The following is a 24,295-nucleotide window of genomic DNA, read 5'->3' on the forward strand; positions in this document are numbered from 1 at the left end:
GTCAGACCAATTTGGCTATCATACCTACACTGGACTGAGAGAGAACCATCAATGACGAATGTAATCCATTGTCCCTGAGACCATAAACCGCAAAAGACTCAGATTGCTGCGCTGAACTTTGCTTCATGGGTCAGAATTTGCTTCATTCACTGGCACAGAATAAAACATCTGAAACGTGTGTTAATGTAAGATCAACGGTCAGTGCCGAGCTGTGCAATGGCGAAGAAAGAAGCCAGTGAATTCTGCCTCAACACCTCTCTCTGTCTTGCCAGAAGAAAAGTAATAAGGGTTCTACTTGCAATGGCTCTGCCTCTCTGAGTGATGCGGTTGTCTGAAAATGTGAGGCTAGCTGGTGGGATCACATCCACCATTTGGCCTAGAAAGGAACCTCAGTCTTCCAAGAGCTTATCGATGACGCCTTAATTACAGGGGAAACAGCAGAACAGTTTTTATATCGCCGACAGAAGGCAACGTTTTCAGCCTGTTGACCCCACGAAGCCCATCACACTCAAATCGTTTTCAACACTGCCATCTGCTGGTCGCAACAGATACTGCAAGTTCAAAACTCGGTTTACGCCCAGATGAAAAAGGGCACGTCTCCGTAACGGATTCTCACCCCGTTCTACCAGATGGATGTAATAGTCGCTTGCAAAGAGAGAAGCCAGAATCTCAGCTTTTCGCTTTTGCTTTTATATTTTTACTCGCCGTTTATTTTGTTCATTTCCTTTATACATATGCTTGGTGGGTCCTGTCTATGGGAGACAGAAAACACCCAAACGAGTAAGCTCAATCGAGACGAGATCTCGATTCGACTAATCGTGGCAATAACACAGCCCCCTCCACGCGCGCATCTCCGTCCACACGCGCGCTAAAGGATGCAACGTTACAAACGTTACCCATTAAACGGGATCACGTCAGTCCCGGTCATGCCAACACGATAACACCGGTCCGCCCGTGTGCACATGTTTGCTTGGACATCAATGCAATGCAATGCAATGTCAGTCACACAAGTCTTCAGTTTTGTAGTGTCATATCGACGAAAAGCCACCATAAGGCAAAAATCTAACCAAGCCTTGTAGGTTTATACGTTAATATCACTAAGGCGGTTAAACAGGCCTTGTCTTGCACACCTAAGGCGGGGGTGCAGGTGTCAGTAATGGGACACCTCGCCAAACACACCCAGCCTCTCCTACGCGAGTTCGCTGAACGGTTAGGAGGCCTACAGCCTTTCATGTCTGATTTCCCACTTTTCTCTTAGATATTTCAGTTGTAGGTCTCATGACATAGAGACAGTGTAGCCTGTAAAAATAGCTCAGAACAACTGTAATATTACATTTTCTCAGAATTCGTCTTCTTATTGCCCCTTGACACACAGTAAAAAAAAAAAACCTTGAAAGTATTTTTACTGCATCAAAGCGATCGAACTCAATTTGGATCAAATTGCCTACTTTTTTTTTTCAATTGCAGAGCACGGTTGTAATATTTTGATGCCATATTTAACAGTAAAATTTTAAAATTTGCAATATGATTTTGTTTTATGGCTCCACATTTATGACGCTGTTTGCCTCGAGCCTGCTCGCCGTGTGCGCGCGCGTAGCCCTGGAGCGCGACCACTCCCTGCGCGCTATCTGAGAGAAGCGTTATGAAGTCTGTTCTGGTTTAATTGGTTTTAGCGGAATAACCTTCGATCTGTCAAATGCAAAGGCATACGTGGAGAGAACGGAGCGGATCTATTTAGCAGTCACGAGCAGGATGAATTATGACAGCGAGAGAGAGAGAGAGAGAGAGAGAGAGAGAGGAACTGAGACACACAGGGTAATACTAAAACACACCCACGTCTTTCCGTGTTGGTCTCCTCAGCGCCCTCACACAAACAACTCTATCACAAAATGTAACCTCTGCTTTTCTCTGACATGTGTTTCTTCCATCACCATTAGAGACAGCACTAAAGCCCCCATGGAGAGGGAGAGACAGGGGGATGTGAGAACAGCTCTGCACGACCGTCTCACAAACAAACAAGCAAACAAACAAATAAATAAATAAAATCACTGGCTCCCTTTGGTTCTTAGCAATAGAGATGAAGAACCTGGGTTTGAATTTAGGTTTGAATTTCAGCTGTGCCATGTCTGGTCCCTGCAAACACAAGTATCTGTTGAGGAAGGTGGGTGGACCCATCTGCCCAACGCCCGGGCCAATCGGGTGTTTGTATGATTGTAACAGAGCTGATGCTTAGTGCTGCTGATTGGCTCGTTTGAATGGGGAGTGAAAGCTGGTGACTGCACTACTGGATTGAATGTCCAGGAATGGATCTCATATCTGTAAGTGCTGGATCTGCACTTCCTATGTCCTGCCTCTTCCAGCCTGTGACCTGGAAACTGATCGCACTCTGCCATCTATAAGGACGTATCAGTGCTCTAATTGCGCTCGGAAGAGTGAGGAAACACAGACGTGTCCTATGCAGAGTGAGGAAACACAGGCGTGTCCTATGCAGAGTGAGGAAACAGGCGTGTCCTATGCAGAGTGAGGAAACACAGGCGTGTCCTATGCAGAGTGAGGAAACACAGGCGTGTCCTATGCAGAGTGAGGAAACACAGGCGTGTCCTATGCAGAGTGAGGAAACACAGGCGTGTCTTATGCAGAGTGAGGAAACAGGCGTGTCCTATGCAGAGTGAGGAAACACAGACGTGTCCTATGCAGAGTGAGGAAACACAGACGTGTCCTATGCAGAGTGAGGAAACACAGGCGTGTCCTATGCAGAATTTTAAAAAAGTTTTTATGGCAACATTTGACGTATGCCTGCGGTATAATTTCTCAACCTCCAGCCACTTCCAGTACAGGTTAAAAGCGACAGAGGGAGCAACATCACTGTACACAGTGCATTTTATTTACAACTTTATTTTGGATTTTCAAATTGATCTAATAATTGACCCATTTAGGTTTTTCAAAGGTGGTCAATACTTTGTTCAACTTTTGCCATAAGCAAGGAACACGTGGACTCACCTACTCCTGTCCCGCCCAGCAACCCACACACGGATACTACTGACTGGCTGTGAATGAAACAGGGTGTTGTCTACGGGGTCGATCAGAGTCAGGGTAGCGTCCTGCACAACCAGTAGCATTGCTTTTCCCTGAGAGAGATGGACAGATGAGCGAGAGAGAGAGAGAGAGAGAGAGAGAGAGAGAGAGCGAGAGAATGAAATATACTTTGACATCTCTAATATGTGATCATTTGAAATTCAAATCTTACTCAACCATAACACAATTAAAAATATGAATGCTGTAGAATAGTAATTTAATGGACTCAGATCATAAAAGTAATTATTTTATAACAAAACTAATGTTTTTTTAACAGTAAAAATGGAGTTCGCATTCTGTACTCCTTGTCTCTCCTTCCTTCTCACCTCCTCCCTCTCACACGTGCTCTCTCTCTCTCTCCGGCGCAGTGTGGACGTGGACGCAGCGATGTGCGTGTCCGGGAGCTGGAGGAGTCTGACACATTCACTGACCGCAGCCGTGCTTCTGCTACACACCAGCTCAGCCTCACACACTTCCATCCAGCCGAGCGAGCGCACCCGGAAGGCCTGCAGTGTACACGCACACACACATGGTGAGAGTGTGATACAGGTGGGTCCTCATGAGGTCTGGCTCGAACAATCACACATGTCCTTTACTGGAGCAGAGAGCCAAAGAATCTCTGCCCTTTGTTAAAACTGCAGTTAAAGGGGAGTGTGGAGTCATGCTCTCTCTCTCTCTCTCTCTCTCTCTCTCTCTCTCTCTCTCTCTCTCTCTCCTCTGCTCTTCTGCAGATGATGTAATCCCGTGATGACGTGCACTGAGCACTTACAGTTGCATGCGCACTTCGCACTGGCTTCTGATTGGTGAAGAACACAAACTCACCTGTTTGTCCAAGTCATGAATGGGAATGAGGCAGTCAGCTGGAGGAGGACAGACGTTAGCTTTGGAGAGAGGGAGTGATGGTGGAGGGTAGACTTTAGCTCTAGAGAGATGGAGGAGTTTAGCAGAAAGAGAGGAATGGAGACAGACAAAGCAGAAGTGAAGAGAGAAAGTGATACAGAAATGGGGAGGGAGAGTGCGATGGGGAGTGAGACAGGGGTGAGGGGGAGGCAGAGTAATCCAGTCAGATTTAGGATACATTTTAGTGTAACTAAATCTAACAAATAGCCAAAATATGTTATATTACACTACAATTTGTTTGTTTGAGTGTGACTGAACAATCACCATGGTAACACTTTAGTGTAACCAAACAATCATGATGGTAGCATTTCAGTGTGACTGAACAATCACCATGGTCACACTTCAGTGTGACTGAACAATAACCATGGTAACACTTCAGCATGACTGACCAAACACCATGGTAAAACTTTAATGTGACTGAACAAACACCGTGGTAACACCTCTGTGTGACTAAACAATCACCATGGTAACACTTCAGTGTGACCAAACAATCACCATTGTAAAACTTCAGTTTGACTGAATAATCACCATTGTAACACTTCAGTGTGACTGAACAATCACCATGGTAACTTCAGTGCAATAAACAACAAGAACAGACACTTTCAAGCATGGTTACAAGCAATTACAAGGTGGCTTTTATCTGCCTCCCTGGACGATGCCTGCACCACATGGCGCTGAAAGCAGAAGAGGGAGGTAGAGAGAGCTTACTTAAGGTTGACGTAGCTGTAAGGCATGCAGCGAACCCTCTCTCGTTCACTCCCTCGTTGCTCTTCCTCTCTCCTGCTCTCGCTGGCGTCTGGGCAGAACGGGCTCTCTTTCCGGTCCTGTTGAGAGTGCAATGCATTAGTGAAGGGCAGAAGGATATATTTTGAATTTGTAAAATGAACAGGATTTATTATATTGTATCGATGCTGCTATAGGAAGACATTTTGATATGAATAATTTTATCATTATTATATTATGAATAATATTAAAGCACCAAGATGCAATTTCAAAGAGAGAGCAAGACAAAGGTCAGAACCCGATGGTCCTGTTTCTCTGGAAACATACTTCACTGCAAATCTGAACACCTCTCTCATATTACACAGTACATACATATCCCTGTAGATCAGCTGTGTGTGTGTATATGTATGTGTGTATGTGTATATATATATATATATAAAATTTAATTTAATTAAAAAAAAAATTTTTATTTTTTTTTCCCCGCTGAACTTGGGAACCAAGGCCCAATGAGATCATGCGCCAAGCTTAATACCAGAGCTGCTAACCTGAGATTGAAGATCATGGCTCAGTCGGACAGACTACTATGACCAAGTGAAGTACCTGGAACGCTGCTGGAAGATGTGAAACATGCCAAACAATCACTGAGACCCACTAGCTGATATTTACCAAAGCAACAGTATCCTCCATGGAGAAGGGGGATGGAGGCCAAGATAAAGGCCAGATACAGAGAAGTCAGTAGCTATCAGAAATGCAAAAAGGCACCCAAAGGCACCTGAAGGTAGCTGAGAAGTACAACAAGCTGTCCATACCTGAGGCTTTGGAGAGTGCCAAGCAAAGATTAACAGCTCTGGCTGCCCACCTGAAGAGATACACATGAGAAGTAGAAGCCAGGATGTTCTCCCATAAAGAATAAACAGGATGTTCTCCCATGTACTTCAAGGATGAAGTACAGGGTTTTCCACACTGAGTACAGGACACCCCCAGGTAAGATTAGTGTGCTCGGTTTATTGGTAAAACGTGAAAATAAAGAAATAGTCAAATAAATGGTTGGAAAAGTACAACAGCAGTTCAGCAGGAGTCTGAGGTTCCTCATTAATCAGCAGTCTTATCATTTAAAACTGGACTAGTTTTTTTTCCCCAGTCTAACATAGAATTGGATGCAAGCAGGCAATCATCAATTAAGTAAAGCTTCCATCTCCCTGGTCTCCACCTTCTCTCCTACAGCCCCATAAATACAGGGAGCCCCATCCCAGGCTAAACCAATATCTCAGGCAGGTGACTCTACATCAATGACATCATTACATCGCTACATCGAAACATTTAGCGGTAAGTATAAACGTAAAGTTGTTGTTCTTCTACAGCTTCCCCTACCTTTGTTGTCATACACCGTTCTGACCTGTATAGATGTTGGAGATGCTCCATCACCCACTCTTTTGGATCGAGGATCCCAGGTAAGTCTGTTCTTTAGTTCATCATGTTTTAACATGTATTATTAATGTCCAAGAGGTGGCGTTTGCTGGGTCAGGCCTCTGACCTCAACACACCCACCCTCCTTTCAGAAGCTCACTCCTCAGACTCATGAAAGAGAAAGACATTGTGGTCCTTGCATCCTTTTACATCTTGAAAGGATGCAAGGACAGGTACCAGGTAATCCTTGTATTACTTTCTTTTCTTTTGTCATTAATAGTTCACCTCCCTTGGCATTCAATTTTGAAAAGTCCATGCAGAATCACAAACTTCTGTCTTCCTTGGGACCATTACCACAAGACTACACCAGTCACTCCGTGATGGCTCTATCACTCCTAGCTCAAACATCCTTTCTGCCCCCTTCAGATCTGGCATCAGGCATGCTGACACACTGCAGTTTGTCTGTCTGATGGGCGCGTCCTTCAGAAGACGTATGTTGTGCTTCATGATGTCAGTTTTGCCTGGCTCTCCTGTGAAGAGATCTGATGGGATGATTCTCTCCAGCTATCTGTGCCATTCTGGCTCTGAGTGTGACAGGCTGACTGACATACTGTCCTCTCCTTTCAATGGAAAGTTTTGCCCCCACAACTCTTCCTCTTCTTCCACGGCTCTGATCCACGTCTGCTCCACGACATCCTCCGTGGGCTCTCTCCACGCTCTGAGAATTTTGATGTGGAATATCTGCTTCTTCTTCTTCTTTTGCTCAGGGAGAAGTAGCTCTTATGATGTCTGATCCTCTGTAAGACCTTGTACAGCCTTTGCCACTTTGCTAGGAGGCTGGTGTCTGGCATTGGCAGAAGAACAAGCTTTATCTTCTGGGACTAGCTCTCTGTTCTTCACCATCTCTGTCGTATCCGTCCTTTTGTCGCTTCTGGGCTTTCCCCATGTTTTAGCGGACCCTCTATATCTTCCCCCTCATCTTATAGACATAAGACAGGCTGTTCTGGTCAGTGTTCCTTGCTACACCTCCTTCCATACATTCCGTGGACATCTAACCTCTCTGCTGCAGAGCAACTGGACCGGAGAGAATCCGGTGGACGCTTGCAGCACTTCTCTGCGTGCAAAGAGCTGCGTATCCTGGTCTGCACCTGCGTCTGCGACAAATTTCTTCAACCGGTCCTTCAGTGTCTTGTTGAATCTTTCAAGGAGGCCGTCTGTCTGAGGATAGTAAGGTGTCGACCTTATCCCCTTTATCCCTAGTAGCTTGAACACTTGCCTGAACTGCTTGGATGTCAAATTATTGCCTTGGTCTGTGATTATTTCCCTCGGTATGCCTGCTTGGGAAACGCATTGGTGCACTGACCAACTGGCATGTTTTGTCTTTCCTTAGGGGAAATGCTTCTGGGTAGCGAGTTGTGTAGACACAGAATACTAGTAGTGCCTGACATCTGGGTAAGGGACTGACTATATCCATGGCAATCTATGTGAATTGTGTATCTATTATGGGGTAGGTCTGTAGGTATCTGATTCTTCCTGGAGCTACAAGTTGGCACTCCTACAGAACTCCACAGAATAGCACATAGATTTCACTGGCCCAATCAACATACTGAAGTTTATGTAAAGTGTCCTAAATGTCATGCCCATGGTTCTGAATGCACTAGCCTGATGAAATCTTGCCTCAAGCATTTTGATACTATCAATTGTTCTTGGACACCTTTAACCCTCATCACATTCATCCTGCATTTTATCAATGGTTCAAGGTGCTGGTGTTGGTGTAATGGTGGGGGGGATATTTTCTTGGCATACTTTGGGGCCCCTTAATACCAGCTAAGCATCATTTAAATGTCAAAGCCTACCTGAGTATCGTTGCTGACCATGACCACAGTGTAGCCATCTTCTGATGGCTACTTTCAGCAGGACACCATGCCATGTCACAAGGCTCAAATCATCTGTTTCTTGAACATGACAATACATGAGTTCACTGTACCTACCACTGTACAATAAGATCAAAGCCATAAACATGTGTCACCAGTTTCCCAGCAGACACAATAAGCTGCCCAAGAGAAGAACTCGAAGCTTCTGACATCTGGATCAGAAAAACCCTCACAATACATGAGGCACTCTACTGAAGACCCAACATCCAATGGCTGTGAACTACCTAGAAGGAAGGGGGCGGATTCTACAAAGTGTAAGATCAACTGTCAAAGTGTAAGATCAAGTGTAAGATCAACTACATCCAAGCCATGGCACCCGAAGATGAGCTTATGAGGGAGTGCCTCGGTCAGCTGGCGGTCATGGTAACCATGGAAACAGAGGAGGTGCCACAGCAGGATAAGCCCCTCCTTGGAATGCACCACTGACAAATAGCACGGGTGGCCAACATAAGACAATCCTACAAATGTATGGAAAAGGAAGGACTGAAGGATAGCACAGAGTTACTAATCATGGGAGCACAAGATCAGGCACCAAGCACTACATCAGTAGAAGCAGGGGTGTATCACACCAGAAAAGAGCCAAGCTGCAGACTGTGCAAAGGACAAACCAGTACCTAGTCACATGATGCAAGATGCTGGCAGGGAAAATTGAGAGAGACAACCAACTGGCAGAGATTATATACAGGAACATATGCAAGGCATATGAGCTGGACATGTTCATTAAGAGTGAGATAAATAACCATTCAGATAATAACTGTGGTACTGTAGCCTGCAACCACTCTAAATGTGCTACATGTAAAATTATTAACAGCCACTAAAATAACTGGCACAAATGGATCAGTTATCCTCCCCCAATTCCTCCTCATACATCACTGTGGGAGTGGTCTACTGTGTTACTTGTAACAGATGTAATCAGCATTATATTGGAGGCTTGCTGATCGGTGTGTTGAACACCTTCAGACCACACTTGTGTATGCATGTATATGCACATTCATATGTGTAAACGTGCATGTGCATATATTTGCATGCATATATGTGCATTTGCATGCATAGGTGCATGTGCGCATGTGTGCATGTGTGTGTGCGTGTGCATGCATGTATGTGAGCGTGCATGTGCATGCATGTATGTGAGCGTGCATGTGCATGCATGTATGTGAGCGTGTTTGTGCATGGGTGTATGTGAGCGTGCGTGTGAGTGGGCATGCGTGTATGTGTGCATGTTTGTACATGTGTATGTGCACTTGTGCATGCATGTACACGTGTGTGTGTGTATGTGTGTTACCAGGTAGTTGTTATTGAGGAAGCTGCATGCGGAACCAGTCACTTCATAGCAGGGTGAGGAAGAGGAGGGTGATGTAGAAGCTGATAAAGGCACAGGCTCCACTGAACTGTCTGATACAATGCTGTTAGGCCTCTGCATGAGTCACACACACACACACACACACACACACACACACACACACACACACACACACGCACACACACAGACATACATATACATATATATATATATATATATATATATATATATATATATATATATATATATATATATATATATATATATATATATATATAGTGTGTGGGTGTGTATATGTGTGTGTGTGTGTATGTGTGTGTGTGTGTGTGTGTGTGTGTTTGTGAGTGTGTACCTCACTCTGTGCTTTAGAGGGTTGGGCAGACAGGGAGGGCCGCTCCTTCGCCCCCTCAAGGTGCTGTTCTGGTTCGGAGGTACTGTGGTTGTCAAGGGTTACAGGGTCCTGTTGGGTGGCCTCAGTCGGGAGGTGCCAGAAATAGACGTCAGAGTGGTCCTCTGCCCCCCGCCAGCCAGGGGGCAACACTGAGTCACTCCATGTACCTGCAGCACACACAAACAGTAAAGAAAATACCAGCAAACATACGTGTATACTCACATAAAGATGTGGATTCACTTATATAAATATGTATACACATGCTATAGAACACACACACACACACACACACACACACAGATACATACATACACACATACACACACTACAAATGGGCACTTCAGAAACTGACTACTAAATGGAATGTTCTGTTGTCATGGTAACAACTAGATGATGTAGTCTTCAGGAGCAAGCAGGAGGCTGTACGTGGTGTACAGACAGGAACATAGTGACACACACAAGCACCAAGACAAGGGAGTGTGTGTAAGAGTGAAGAAACGGTTGGAATGAACTAAACTTTAAACAAATGAAATTAATTATAACATTATAAACAATAGACTTAAAATAATGAGGTTAGAAGACAAACGAAGGAACAGATAGATGGAGAAATGGCTGCAAAGGTGTGTGTGTTTGTGTACGTGCATTTGTGCACGTGTGCGTGTGCATGTGTGTGTGGGGACAGGTTCACCTGTCTCCTGTGGTGTCTCTAGCGATGGACTCTCCTGAGACAGAGTCGTCCAGCTTGAATCTTCATCCTCCTCCTCCTGTACCTGTTTCTCCTGCTGTGGATGTCCCATGGCTGGACCCTGACCCCGCTCCCCTCTCTGCCCCAGACGGAGCACCTTCCCTGGGCTGGCCAGGACCTGCAGCCTGGGACTGGCTGGGGAGTCTCCAGCCATGAAGCCTCCGTCCTTCTCCCAGTCCAGCTGAGGCTGGGTGGAGCTCCCATCCTCCTCTTCTCCGGGCAGCAGCAGCAGGTGGTTCTGGGGCAGTGTGAGGTGGGCTTCCACCCGGTTCTCTTTAGCCCAGGCCTGGTGTACCAGCAGTGGGGGGAGCCCCATCTGCTCGGCCGGCATCGGAAGCTCCTTCCCTGGGCTGCTGGATGACTCTTCATCCTCTTCGCGATGGTACTCCAGGAAGCTCTTGGTCCTCCGCCTGAAGGGGGCGCCCTTCTCATTGTCCTTGCCGAGGCAGTCAGGCCAATCACAGCCATTCTTGGTGGTGACATCATTGCGGTTTTTGTCTTTCCTAGTCAGGTCAAAGTGTGTTTCTTTGAGCTGCAGGTTGGTGCCATTTTTTGCCAGTTTTGGGTTGGATGGCGAGAAGGAGAGGGAGATGCAGGAGGAGGAGTAAAGAGAAGAGGAGGAGGCAGATTTTGTGGGGGCGGGTTTGCTCCCTGCTGGGGTGTGGCTTCGGCTGAAGAAGGCGGGGTGTTCCTCCAGCCCTGGGGCACTCTGGAGGCTGGTCACAGCGTACTTGTGACGGCTCTTTGTGGGCGCAGCTGAACCCTGAGTCTCCTTTATGATGTCACAGCCCAGCTGCTGATTGTGGGACAAGCGGAGGTTGAGAGAAGTAGGCGGGATCACAGAAGGACTGCTGTAATTGGTTGACTCTAACGTGGACGCACTGCGTCTGAGGGGAGGTTTGTGCAGTGGCATCCTCACCTGTGATTGGTCAGCTACAACAAAGCAACAACAAACAACAAACAGAAGAAGAAAATGGAGCAGGGTATATGGTACATTCATATAGCACTGTCACAAATAGTATGAGATAATATTACATGAATACAACATACCCAACTGCCTTTCTTTCAGAAGAGAGAGTGGTGTATATGTATGTGTGTGTGTGAGAGAGAGAGAGAGAGAGAGAGAGAGAGAGAGAGAGAGAGAGAGAGAGAGAGCGAGAAAGATAGAGATACTAGAGATAGTCAGGTTGACAGTAGAGAGAAAGACAGGGAGAAAGATTACATGAATATTGATGTGTGTGTATAGAGAGAGAGGACAAAGAAAGAGTGTTTGTTTATTGTTTATATTTGTTTATATATAATTGCTGATTCAGAGAGTGTTTATAGATTGACGATGGTAATGAAGGCCATGTCCATTCATTTCTTTTAAGCTAAAGCGGCACAGATAGTGCCAGCAGTTGAGAGTGATGCATAGTTCTGTGCTAATTAGGAAGCCCACTGAGCAAAACATTTAGACCGAGACCCTCCTTATGTGTGTGTGTGTGTATGACATCTGTTCAAACAAAATATACCATAAACATAATAATACAGCCAGGTTTTCAATTGAGTGTGTGTGTGTGTGTGTGTGTGTGTATGTGTGTGTGTGTGTGTGTGTGTGTGTGTGTGTGTGTGTGTGTGTGTGCGCGCACACTTTCATGAGAGCAAAAGACTAACTTGAACCCGATGATCTTTCTAAACACTGCGGAGTCAGCAAACTAAGGTGAAACCCCAACAAACAGTTCAGCTCTTCTCACGCATGGACATGGTTGGTACTACACGTAAATGCTGGCCAATACATAAACATAAACATAAACAAATGCACAAACACTTGATAAGGTTGCACCTACAGGCGTTCAGTTCTGTGTACTCAGAAGTTCATTTCAGAAGCTAATTTTTAACATTAAGTTTATTGTCATTACTCTGTACACCTATAAGACAATGAAATAGTCTTCACATATCCCAGCTTCTTTGAGTTGGGCTCAGAGTGCAGGGTCACCCATTGTACAGCACCCCAGGAGCTGAGAGGGTTAAGGGCCTTGCTCAAGGGCACGACAGTGGCTGCATAGCAGAGTGTGTGGGTGTGTGTGTGTGGCATGGCAGAGTCAGGATTCAAACCCACAACCTTTTGACTGATAGCACAGTCTTATTTTAAAAGCAGCCAGTGAACACAAACCCTTCAGTCAAAGCCAGGTCTGACCTGGTGTGTAGAAGACTCCAGCAGTCAGTCAGCTGACTCCAGAGTACAGCTCTGGTCCCAGGAGGGGTGGATCAGAGTCTACAGTGGGCTGTAAACACAAGGCACAGTTATAGAGTGACTGCAAACCACTCAGTGTGGTTTCTGTGTGCACCTTTTTCATACATTTCTCACATACACAAGAAAACCCGCAAAATCTAAAGCTTTGGACTGCTTGTGCATGGGCATGGGTGTGATCCATGGTGGTGGAAAGTGTGTTAGCAGCAGATCTGTACAGAGACAAGCTCCATTCCAGGTGCTTAGTTGGCACTAGTACTGCACCTACCCCTATAAACAAGTTTACACACACACGCAACACTTGTTTTTGAGAAAGTACAGTGGATTAGTATACAAACTGAATAGTCGTGAAGGCTACTGGTTCAAAGCAGAACATCAGACATGTTTTAACAGCAGAAGTTAAGATGATCGTGATTAGTGGCTTTTCAAAAACTAATGGAAAACGGGGACGTCGTGGGTGTTTTTCTAGAACAGTTAAAAAGCAAAAACAAATGATGAGTAGACGAATCCTTCAAACTTTACTTGCACAAGTAACACAAAGTCCTTCAGCCTTTCAGAAAGAAAAGACAACTTGTGCTAAACGTGAAGGCATTATAATAAAGGCGTTATCTAAAACATAAAAGGAGTCATGGAGCCTACTGTACACTTTCTTTATTTGTAAGCACACTTTCCATCCCTGTAGCACATGACCCTACATAAAGACTCTGAATGAAAAAAAACATTTGTTTAGGATGGAATTTTAAACCCCATGGGAAACACAAGGGGCGTTCGATTTACTGCACGCGCTCACACCCGTAAACAGATCTGCTGTCAATATTTTCTTAATTCGGTTTTGAAGAGCCGGATTTTTTTTTTTTTTTTTTAAACCACACGATAGCAAAACGCGAGCACAGAAATTCGCACTAACGGATCGTCATTTACTAGCCTTCGTAACAAGCAACTAAGGGCTTCGTGTTAAGACGAATTGTAGAGCGAGATCACATTTGCGCTTTGGCTCGGTGGTCCGATAACACAGAACCGCATCAGCCGGGGAGGGACTGGCATTTTCTATGCAACTGTGGGCCTGCGTGTTGCATTTACTCAAAAGCATGACACAGCACAGTAGAAAGTCGCCCATGCATATTCCAAGCTACTGCCGGCCATGCCAAGCCGTTTATTTTAAGTCGTCGTTCGTCTCCACTGCACGCATTTGACAGTGGAGTTTTGCATGCGAAACAGATTCAATCCTAGAAAGTTCAGCACGCCACAGACCGAGCGTCGCTGCCTATACCGGGTTAGTCCGAGCTGAGCATCACGTCATCTGTTCAGCGAGCAGATGTTTCTGGAAGCCACGCACTTACCTTGATAACACACGGAGCCGAAACAGTCGCTCCCCAGCTCCGCGTAAAGCGCTAAAACGGAGACGCAAGCTGACGCGTCCTTTTTGAGCGCGTCTTCGCCAGTACGTTATCTGTCATCTCGGGCTCTCTCCTCCCCGCACCCGCAGCGCCGAGCCTCTCGGGGCGTCGCGTCGTTGAGACGGGCGCACAGTCGCTCCGGAGCCGTACTGACCAATCAGCGCACTGAGCGCAAGACGCGGCTCTTGAATGAGATCATGTTTCACCGACACCGGAATTCCAAACGACAGTGATAATGTAATCATGTGATCTAATGTAACTGATATTAACATATTTTAAGGTGTCGTGTCCTCCAGCAAGAATTACTGATAGGATAAGTCAAAAGCGCTGTTACACTATTATGCTGAATCTCAGAATCTGCTAAATAAAGCACCTAAGACGACTGGTAGAAAAATGGTTTAATTCATCAACAGAACATTGTGCGACTAACAGGCAGTAGGGCTTAATGTCTCATTCACTCTCTATTCCACAAACAACTGAAAAGAAAGCAAGCCATTTACAAATACTGCATAATACACCCAGTCTCTGTCTATATTTTGGCATACGGCTTTACTGAATATTTTTTTGTTTGTTTATTTAACTTGTTTTAAGGCACATGACATTTAGGCATCTTAAAGCAGCTGGTGGTTTGCTAGGATGAAAATTAATACTTGGACTGGGCGAAAAAAAGGCGACTGCTACTTTATTTCCTGATAATGCAAGAACCTGCTTCTCACCAAGTCCACTGCCTAGTCTGAGAATACAGCTCCAAAAAAAGCATAGAAAATGTACCACACACCCTCAAAATACAAAAAACAATAGACTTAAAATAATGAGGGTAGTAGACAAAGGAACAGATAGATGGAGAAATGGCTGCAAAGGTGTGTATGCGTGCATGCATGCATGCATGCTTCTCATGCATATTCAAAATACCAAACCAAACCAAAGGATCACTGAGATGGTAGTTCAGTGGTTAAGGTACTTGAATTAGACGGTTGCTGGTTCAAGCCCCATCTCTGCCAAGCTGCCACTGTTGGGCCCCTGAGCAAGGCCCTTAACCCTCAATTGTGCAAGTTGTACTCAGTCCTAATTGTAAGTGGTTTTGGATAAAAGCGTCAGCTAAATGTAAATCTACAGTCATTCTTCTAATTACCAGCACTTTGTCCCTTCTCTTGCCCAATTAAGACTGGATTTCCCGAAAGCGTCTTAACGTTGGGTTCATACAGGCCTTGTACCTGTCAGAAACGGTTGGATAGCAGATCGAGTTTCCAAGCATAATGCATTCCCTTGTAACATTGTACGTAATGGCGCGTGTAACTCCTGAGCTGTCTGATTCACAGATGCAGGTTAGGAGCACCACAGCTTTTCCCAACTTTGGGTAGATGTTTCAGCATTCTAATGAGACCTACACAACTGTACGTGAGTCATCCACAGCGTGGTTATTAACACACTCGTCCGACTCAATGAAGGGTTTAATTAGCCAGCCGAGTGTTATCGATGCAACGACTTGGACAATGTCTAGTGCGCTCATGGCGCTCGCCATGGCCAGGACTGTCCCGCTGTGCTGCTAAATATCGCATAGATGAGGTGAACATGCATATGATCGTGTGGCCTACATCACTGCATATAGTCCGCCATTCGCTGTTTGGCCTGGCTTGTGCTTAACAAGGCTGTCAGCTGTTTGGTGTTGGACTTTCCCCGTTAAGATGCTTTCTGCACTGTGCATCCTGCTCTCGCGGAACCATGACAGAATCCAAATTAGGGAAGTGTAACTGGCATTTTAAAATAGCTTTACAGGCACTCAATAATCTGATAACGGCAAGAAAGCGGATTGTGTCAATAATTCAATTAACATGTTCATATGCAAGCCAGGAATCAGATGATGGGTAAACACGAGCCTGGCAGTAATCGCATTTCTGCTTTGCAGCAACTTTTCTTGTCTGAAATAACGGAGTGGTTTTACTCAGTAACATGGGCCTGCACTTTAATGGTTTCATGTGCATAATACCGCCCGTTGTCTTAGTTTTCTCTCTATGGTCTTAAAGACGGAGATGAGCATTTTTAGATTTGTTGTTGCCATTTCTTGGCTGTTCTTCAAAATGACGCTTGTAGTTTCCGGTACAGCTTGGTCTCTCCAGGTATGTTTTCACAGACTGGATTCCGGAAATCTAATTATAAATTTAATCTGATCTAAGAAATCAGAGTATGGTGTTTACATGAACACTTGAGCAATCACACGACTGCAAAAATCTGATAAAAATCTAACTGTTGAATGAAACACACTGTGTCAGAATTAGACTACTGCAATCCAAATTGGTGATGTGTTCATGAAAATCACATTTTAGCTGTGTTGTATTATTCTATGAAACAGTACCTAGTCCTAATGATATTGCTAATTACAAATTGTCTACTGATGTGTTTATTTTACGTTCTTCAGCTGGAAGGACAGAATGGTAGTCTTTTGCAGGAATACTTTATAATATTTTATACCTTGTTCCTTGTTTCAAACTTGATATCAGCAGCAGTTTGCTGTGTAAACTGCACAGTAAATTCATCTGTAATATTCCTGTGTTAGGGTAGGCCTATTCTTAAATTTTCAATCAGCCGCTCTGTTCTAAAAGTACTGGCATCTAGCCTTGAAAATATTGGTCGACCACTACTGCAAACCAGAAACACATCTGTGCTTCAGGGGTCTGTATGTGTGAGGCTTCAAAGGTGTTCAGAGCCACTTTTGCCCAGCAGGTGGTGCTAACAAACAGCTGTGGCTCAGGCAATGAGTCTAGGATCTTCACAAGCTCAGAATGAGATGCTCACTGGACTCCTCACTCAAAATGATGGCTCACTGGACCCTCTTCATCTCCTTATCTTTCCTACTGAACAAATGTTTAGAGATTTTTCCAAATGTTTTGCAAGATCATGCAGTGCATATTACCCAAACCCTATAATCCAGCCACTTCTTGTGCTATTTGAGTTCAGTGTTTCAGCAGAAAATGGGGCCAGAGCTATAAGATTGCCTGTGCTATATGAATGAAAAAGTGGTTGTGTAGTCCAGTTATGTTGGTACTTGGTGTTTTGGCCCGCCTCTTGGAACACTTGCGGAATCATGGTGCTGAAATGGAGGCGATCCAGAAAGGAAAGACAAGGAGCAGAACGGATAGAACGCAGGACTGGAGAGGAGAGAGAGAGAGAGAGAGAGAGAGAGAGAGAGAGAGAGAAAGAGAGAGAGAGAGAATTATTCTACAAGTAAAACAGGCAGTGGTTCATGTGGGTGGACTGTGCGTCAGTGAGAAGGTAACTGCTCCAGTCCCAAGGGATGCTGAGCCAACCCACATGTTTGCTCTGTTCCAGCCCCCAGCACACCTGAGCCAGATCACCCCCCCCCCCGCCAGCACACCTGAACCAGGTCATCAAAAGCTGGAGGAGGGCTGCTTCCGCAAGTGTGATGAGAGCTGAAACAACAAGATTGATGGGAAGGAGGTGTGTGTGTGCGTGTGCACTTACCCTCCTTGCTGTGAAGGTCTCTCAGTGCACTCTTGGCTTGCTGGTTGCCTTTAGCTCCTGCGTGCTGGTACAGACCCACCGCAGTGCTGTAACACTGCCCAACACCAAAGCCTCTCTCATAGCACTGCGCCAAGAACAGCAGGCCTTTACTGTCCTACACACACACCAACAGATTACAGATTAGATCTATTATATATACGTGTAATGTTGGTAGTATGTGTAGGGATGGTAGTACATATATTATGTGTAGTGTTGGTAGTACATATAGTATGTGTATTGGCTGTAGGTGTACTGAGTCTCACGCCGCTCTCTGCTGCCATTCTGAAGTACTGCACAGACTTGTCTTCATCAGCATATGCACCCTGACTCGACAGCACACCCAGATACAACTGAGCCTGTGGGGGGGGGGCTGTGGTGATTATTCTTTAAAGGTGACACGGAATACATTTATTACATACTTTTACATTGTTTTCTGACATCTATATAGAAGGTATGGAAATTTGGTCAAGGCGAATTTTTTTTTAATTAACCTTTTTTTGTTAGGCTCATGAATAATTGATGAATTCAGCTGTGATTGGCTGTTTTACAGCAAGGCACCACAAGCACTCACAGGATAAACAGGACAAATGAATCGCTAGCTAACTGTGAGTGAAACCAAACAATTCTGAATCAAGGTCATTTTAGTTCTCAAAATTCATTAACAGATTGACTGCATGTCTTGCCAAATGAGTCTTTTTTATGTCAGTGGCATAAAAGCTAATCTTGCCTAGAAGGAGTGAGTTAGCTAGCTATAAGTCTCGATATCACAAAGCAACCCAACTAATTAGCATGCTGATGAAACAATTTAGAAAGGTTCATGGTATGTCGGTTCCACGTACTGAACTCTCCTTGTTCGACCATGCTGAGGTAAATACAGTTTTCCATTCCATGGCACCTGTAATTTTTATAAGTATCCTCTTTCTACTTTTTTCTTATACACAAACACAATATCCTTAGCTTTTTCTAGTTGGTACCTCGGTGAGTCCAGCGGCTGCTGCTTTGTGTAGCAGGGAGAGAGCAGTGGTAGTGTCTGCATCGGATGCACTCTGCTGCCCCCTGCTGTCCAGGAGGAGTTTAGCACACCGGTACTGTGCCTGTGTGTGACCTGCCGCTGCTGCACTTCTGTAGTACTGCAATGCCTACACACACACACACACACACACACACACACACACACACACACACACACACACACACACACACACACACACACACACACACACACACACAGAGACAGATGCAATCTTATTAAATATCACATGTACTTCAGAATCTGAGATATTGAGGAAGCCTGCACCTTGGGATGAATGTGTGTGTGTGTGGATGAGTGTGTGTGTATACAGTGCTTGCCTTGTTGACATCCTTGTGGACACCACGCCCACACTCGTAACACACTCCCACATTAAATTGAGCTTTGCTGTAGTGCTGCTGAGCTGAGGCCAGAAAACACTCAAACGCAACCTGATAGTCACCTGCCTTAGCACTCTCCAAACCTGGCGCGCGCGCACACACACACACACACACACACACACACACACACACACACACACACATCCAAGGAAAAAGAACAGCCAACATGAGGTCTCAACTCCACATAGCTCAGTATCACGCAGCACCAGACATGACCTCACAGGAAACGACAGGCAGTAAGCGTCGTGCTAAACTACATAACACTTCAGACCCTTATGCAAAATTAGCTTTAACACAGACATGCAGTTTACTTTTCAGAGGAAATTGGCAATTTTTCAGAGCAAAATGGATTTTAAAATGACTTCCATTTTGATTGTAATGTCAACATCGTGGATATATTTAATGACATGACATAACAGGCCAAGACAGTGTAGGAAAGTGCACCTAAACTCTATAAACAGCACGACACCGTGGTGGGCCACCATTACCGATGATGTTGAGGATTACGGGAACACTGCTGTCCGCTGCGGTTCTCAGATTCTCCATGGCCTCGTCCAGAGAGCATGGGCCCTGCGGGAGAGAGCATGAGCATCAGAGGTTGTCGCCATGACAACAATCAGGAAGGGGAAACCCCCCCCCCCCCCCAAAAAAAACCCCCAGTAATTTTGGAACACACACTTTGTCCTGTGGATGCTCACAGCCAACGGTCTCTGGTCCTGGTACTCGGACTTCAGGAATAGATGCTTCTGTGAACCATCAACAGAGACGAGAACTGGCAGAACTGAACGCAATTACAAGGTCAGGATTTCAAAGACAATTGCTTTATCGGAATACTATGGGAAGGTCCACTGCAGTTACACACCATTTGAGTTCACTGAAACGATGGTTCAGTTCAGAGGACACTATGCAAACCCACCACTTGTTCTGTTTCTGACCAGCATAAGATTGGATTTATTAAATGTATTCAAGCTTTTATAGTGACCTGTGCTGCTATGGCAGAATATCTCCCCCTGCTGGTGTACGGTGCCATGGCCTGGCTGAAGATCTCCAGCGGGCTCTGCACTCGCGCTACTGCCGTAGTTCTGAATACTGCTGCTGCTGCTACTGCTGCTCCCACTGTAGTCACCCTGCTCTGCGCTTGCCGGCGCCCCCTTCAGACACATCACCTTCACTCCTCCGGGGAAGACATCACGCCTGGTCACTGTTCCACAGTCAAATAAAAAGGAGAAAAGAAAAGGTAATAGTACAAGAACTGCAAGGCAAAGCAAGATGAAACTTAATAAGACCATGGGTCTTCTTCTACACTCTTCTATATTCTTTACCCCATATATATATATATTACCATTTTACCATTCTTCATCTCATACTTCTATATTCCTTACCATACTTCATACCACATTTCTATATTCTTTACCATACTAACTGATCAGGCATCTGTAATGTTTGGGTGGTAGACATGACTGACAAGACTCACGGACATCGAGCAGAACCCTATAGGTGCATGTGCTGAAGAGAGCGGGTTCTCGGAGGCGGGCCAGGGGCGTGGTCTGATCACCCAGAGAGGAGAACTGAGAGTGGATCCTCCTGCAGAACTGTGTGAACAGCATGGCTGCGACCCCCTGTACACACACCCGCTCATCAACTCCAGCAAGAGTGTGGCTCTTAACATTTCTCTGGATACATCTTGGATGTATACGTCTCACAGTTTCACTACCCATTATGAATCATTGTATTTTGGTTTAAAAATACACCTGTGTGTGTGTGTGTTCGTATTCCATACCCAGCCCACTGCATCCAGCGCAGTGCACCTCGGCAGCCTAGCATAGCAAAACTGAGATGTTTTTTTTTTCTTCTTCTTCTTCTTCTTCTCCCCATTCTCTCCTCTCTGTGAGCTGAGCGTGAGTGGGTATACCAAGAGATACCAAGTTAGTAGAATTGTTTTTACAGTAAAACAAAACAAAAATATCTTTCACCCATCATTTGGTGTGTTAGGAGTTTACTCTCTCAGATAGGGCAGTAGAGAGGTTATTCAAGCTACTACAGGTGCAGGGGTCATGTACGGCGGTGGGGGGAAGCCTGTGCCGTGTGGGGCATGTGGGGTCATGTACGTCGCGGGTTCTTCACTGGGTGTGTATGGTGCAGAGCATGGAGGGGTATATACAGCATGGGCGGGGGGCGTGTGTGGGGGGGCGCCTGTACAGCGCAAGGCGCGAGAGGGGGGCTTCTACATTGCAAGGTTTGTGGGGGCATGTATGGTGCAGGTTTTGGGGTTGTTTGGGGGGCATGTACGGAGTGGGCATGTATGCCATGTACATCGCTGGGTGTGTGGGCTTGATGAATGGAGGTGTAATCTTGTACCTGCTGTCTGAGGTCTGGCGTCCAGTAGACAGCACTGCAGAGGAGCTGAAGACCTCATCCTCAGCGTGGTGACTGTTGGAAAGACGCAGCGGGGTGTTCCCATAACACCGGCTCAAGGCTGAAAGAGAGGAGTGGGATGACAACAACATGAGAGCATTTAGCTCCATATTTACTCGTCAGTCTGTGGGACACATTTATCACAGCCATTCAGGACTCCTCAGTAACCATGAAGAATGAACTGGTCTACTGTGATAAATGCGATAAAACAATGTTGTTTTAGGATTAACTTTACTGATTCACTTATTGAGCACGTGCGCGTATAACAGATAAACAAATATAAAAGAAATAAATAGAAAGAAAGAATGAAAGAATATAAAATTATACAACACAAAACTAGAAAAGGCAACTAGATAGATAGTGTGGCCTCGTGCAGCCACTGGTGCTTAACCAAAACAACGTCAGGACAGCTCTCGAGCTCAAACTAAGGCGTCAGAGAAGTCTAAATGACATTTGTTTGACTAACCCAAAAACCGGCTTGTTTGTATTCATATATTACTTACAAGAACTCACGTTTCCATAGAAACATGGTTAGGGGCTATTTCTGTAACAAGTAATACGTTATGTTCTGTTAGCTATGCTAGCTAACCTAATGTTAATGTTGGTAAACATTTCACACGGCTAGCTGTCTAGCTAGGTTAGCTAGCAGGCCTTGAATCTAACGACAGCAAACACCCTCACCAAAATCAAGAACCAAATGTCAACACCCACCTCTCCCAACGAAGCCTTGTAGTCGCCACATCTTGTCGACCCTTAACATTCGCTAGGTGTCCGGTCGCTTTCCCGTTCGTGTAATTTATGACCGTATTTTTCTTAACCCGGTTCCATGATAAAGGGCGGACCGGCGTTGACCGCGAAGACAAGCCGGCGTGGTGACGTCATACCGCCACAGGCGACGAGCCGACGTCTTTCATCTGTCAAAATATAGCGGGACGAATGCTGCGTCGCAAACAATTTGTATCTGTGGCTTGTAGTAAACTCATTTACTAAGGGCAACAGATGCACGCAGTGAAGGAGAAGCAAACTGGCTACTTAACATTTTACTGAAGTAATTTAATCCGTCCACTCTCAGTTGCGCTGGTATGGAAACATTAAGATGCTTACATCATATGAAACCAAATATCACTGGAAGTTCCCTTAAAGACCAATGTTTCATTGAATAAACAAGACCATTTTGTTGTTCTCTGTTAGTGATCTAAAGGGGCTTGGATTAAGAAGCACTGGTCTGTATAACCCTGCTCTTGTTCTACACCTTTCGGCAGCCTTTGACACAGTAAACCACAACATTCTCCTCTGTTCTTTCCAGACGTGCTGTGACTGGCTCAGTCGTATCTGGAGGGACATTCCTATCAGGTAACAATGCAGAGGATCCACCTCCAATCCATGTAGACTCTTCACCGGTGTCCCCCAGGGCTCAGTATTAGTCCCTCTTCTCTTTTCTTTGTACACTCGTTCTACTGATGTAATATCTTCTCATGGCTTCTCCTACCATTGCTATGGTGATGACACCCAATTATTTCTTTATTTTCCACACTACAGCATGCAGGTCTCCAGACATATCTCAGCATGCTTGATTGACATTGCGTCATGGTTGGCAGCTCACCACTTGAAGCTCAACTCCAGTAAAACTGAGCTTCTGTACATCCCAGGAACTCCCAGCCCTTACCATGACCTCAAAGTTTCCTTTGAGAACTCCCTGGTATCACCATCTGAAGCTGCTCGTATTGCATATTGTTTATTACACTGATGTTGAGTGACTGAAACTCTAGTACTTAATGTAGAGTATTGTTTATTACACTGAGTGTTGTGTAACTGAAACTCTAGTACTTAATGTTTATTGCACTTATCATTGTCTAAGATGGACCTTATGTATTTTGTACTTCTAGGCATCAGCACTGATCCCTGCATTTCTACAGTTTTCTAGATCATTGGTATTTTGGACTCTAACCTACTGTACTGGCTAGGATGTATTCTAGGAGTAAATGACAAAGCACTTTTGTAAGTCGCTCTGGATAAGAGTGTCTGCCAAATGCCGTAAATGTAAGTATAAATGCTCTGCTCATGCAGAGGTGTGTGTAGATGTGTGTTTGTCTGGTTCTGGGTTGTAATATTTGCTTCAGTGTGTGTACTCAACTCTTACACAAACACAGATATACACTAAATATTACCTTGAATTACCATTCCCTAGAAATGCCCCATCAGCCCAGCTCTGGATGGGTGACTAAAACACCTGATCCTGCTAGCTAGGTGAGGTCAGAAGCAGATGAATAAACTCAAACATTGAATGCGTCAAAGCCAAGTCTGATTTTCTTCATCGCTTTGGCCTACAAATTGAAGACATTTCATGTTAAACTGCATGTGGCTGAGTGAGTGAGTGTGTGTGTGTGTGTGTGTGTGTGTGTTCATGCCTATAATTACTCTTCCTCCCAGTAGCACAGAGTAGTTTGGTGCTGTGCTCCATGTTGAACATGTTTCTAAATTAAAGCTCGGTTTTGGTTTCGCCTTCACCTCCAGGAGGAAGAGAGAGAAGTCATGACGTCTTTGTGGTCTGCCTTTGGGGGAAACCTTCTAAATGGAGGATCTCCTAGGAGGGGACATTGCTCAGATGTGGTCAGCCTCTGGCCTGGCCAGGCCTTGTGACGGGAACAGCCGCTGGGTTCAGGCTCCCGAGTTTCATGCAGATCTCCCCTAAGCTCTTTGAATCCAGATGTTCTGCTGTATGGCGAGGCTCGAACGGGCCCAAAATCAGAGGGCACCTGTTGCCAAGGTGATGCTTGCCTTACACTTGCTTGCCTTGCGTGGAGCAATCACAAGGCGGAAGAAAATGCTGAGAAGAGCGAGATTTATTA

The 24,295-nt window shown here is 45.2% G+C and overlaps 2 protein-coding genes across 4 annotated transcripts in view; both read right to left on the bottom strand.

Moving 5' to 3' along the window:
• Nucleotides 1-14,260, bottom strand: part of apbb2a (amyloid beta (A4) precursor protein-binding, family B, member 2a) — a 41,600-nt gene extending 27,340 nt beyond the window's left edge. Inside the window, exons 1-9 of one of the 3 annotated variants that reach the window (XM_027028964.3) lie at nt 14,046-14,260; nt 12,652-12,739; nt 10,419-11,408; nt 9,692-9,897; nt 9,322-9,453; nt 4,684-4,799; nt 3,898-3,997; nt 3,402-3,581; nt 3,001-3,128 (exon numbers count right to left, since the gene is read on the bottom strand). In XM_027028964.3, the coding sequence (XP_026884765.2) occupies nt 3,001-3,128; nt 3,402-3,581; nt 3,898-3,997; nt 4,684-4,799; nt 9,322-9,453; nt 9,692-9,897; nt 10,419-11,388 (1,832 nt within the window). In that variant the 5' untranslated portion in view covers nt 11,389-11,408; nt 12,652-12,739; nt 14,046-14,260. The remainder of the gene's footprint in view (nt 1-3,000; nt 3,129-3,401; nt 3,582-3,897; nt 3,998-4,683; nt 4,800-9,321; nt 9,454-9,691; nt 9,898-10,418; nt 11,409-12,651; nt 12,740-14,045) is intronic. The other 2 variants (XM_081710143.1, XM_081710144.1) reach the window with 2 other exon arrangements.
• A 225-nt stretch (nt 14,261-14,485) lies between these two features.
• On the bottom strand, nt 14,486-22,447 carry dele1 (DAP3 binding cell death enhancer 1). Its single transcript, XM_081710146.1, has 12 exons — nt 22,158-22,447; nt 21,390-21,507; nt 20,812-20,923; nt 20,506-20,650; nt 20,014-20,232; nt 19,710-19,777; nt 19,520-19,601; nt 18,972-19,114; nt 18,596-18,760; nt 17,885-17,977; nt 17,583-17,736; nt 14,486-17,248 (listed from the first exon to the last, which is right to left on the bottom strand). The coding sequence occupies exons 1-12, from the start codon at nt 22,204-22,206 to the stop codon at nt 17,010-17,012; spliced, it is 1,587 nt and encodes a 528-aa protein (XP_081566272.1). The 5' UTR covers nt 22,207-22,447; the 3' UTR covers nt 14,486-17,009.
• Nucleotides 22,448-24,295: the final 1,848 nt, after the last annotated feature.

Source organism: Electrophorus electricus, chromosome 3 (assembly GCF_041902795.1).
Source record: "Electrophorus electricus isolate QZ-2024a chromosome 3, ASM4190279v1, whole genome shotgun sequence".
Classification (NCBI taxonomy): domain Eukaryota; kingdom Metazoa; phylum Chordata; class Actinopteri; order Gymnotiformes; family Gymnotidae; genus Electrophorus; species Electrophorus electricus.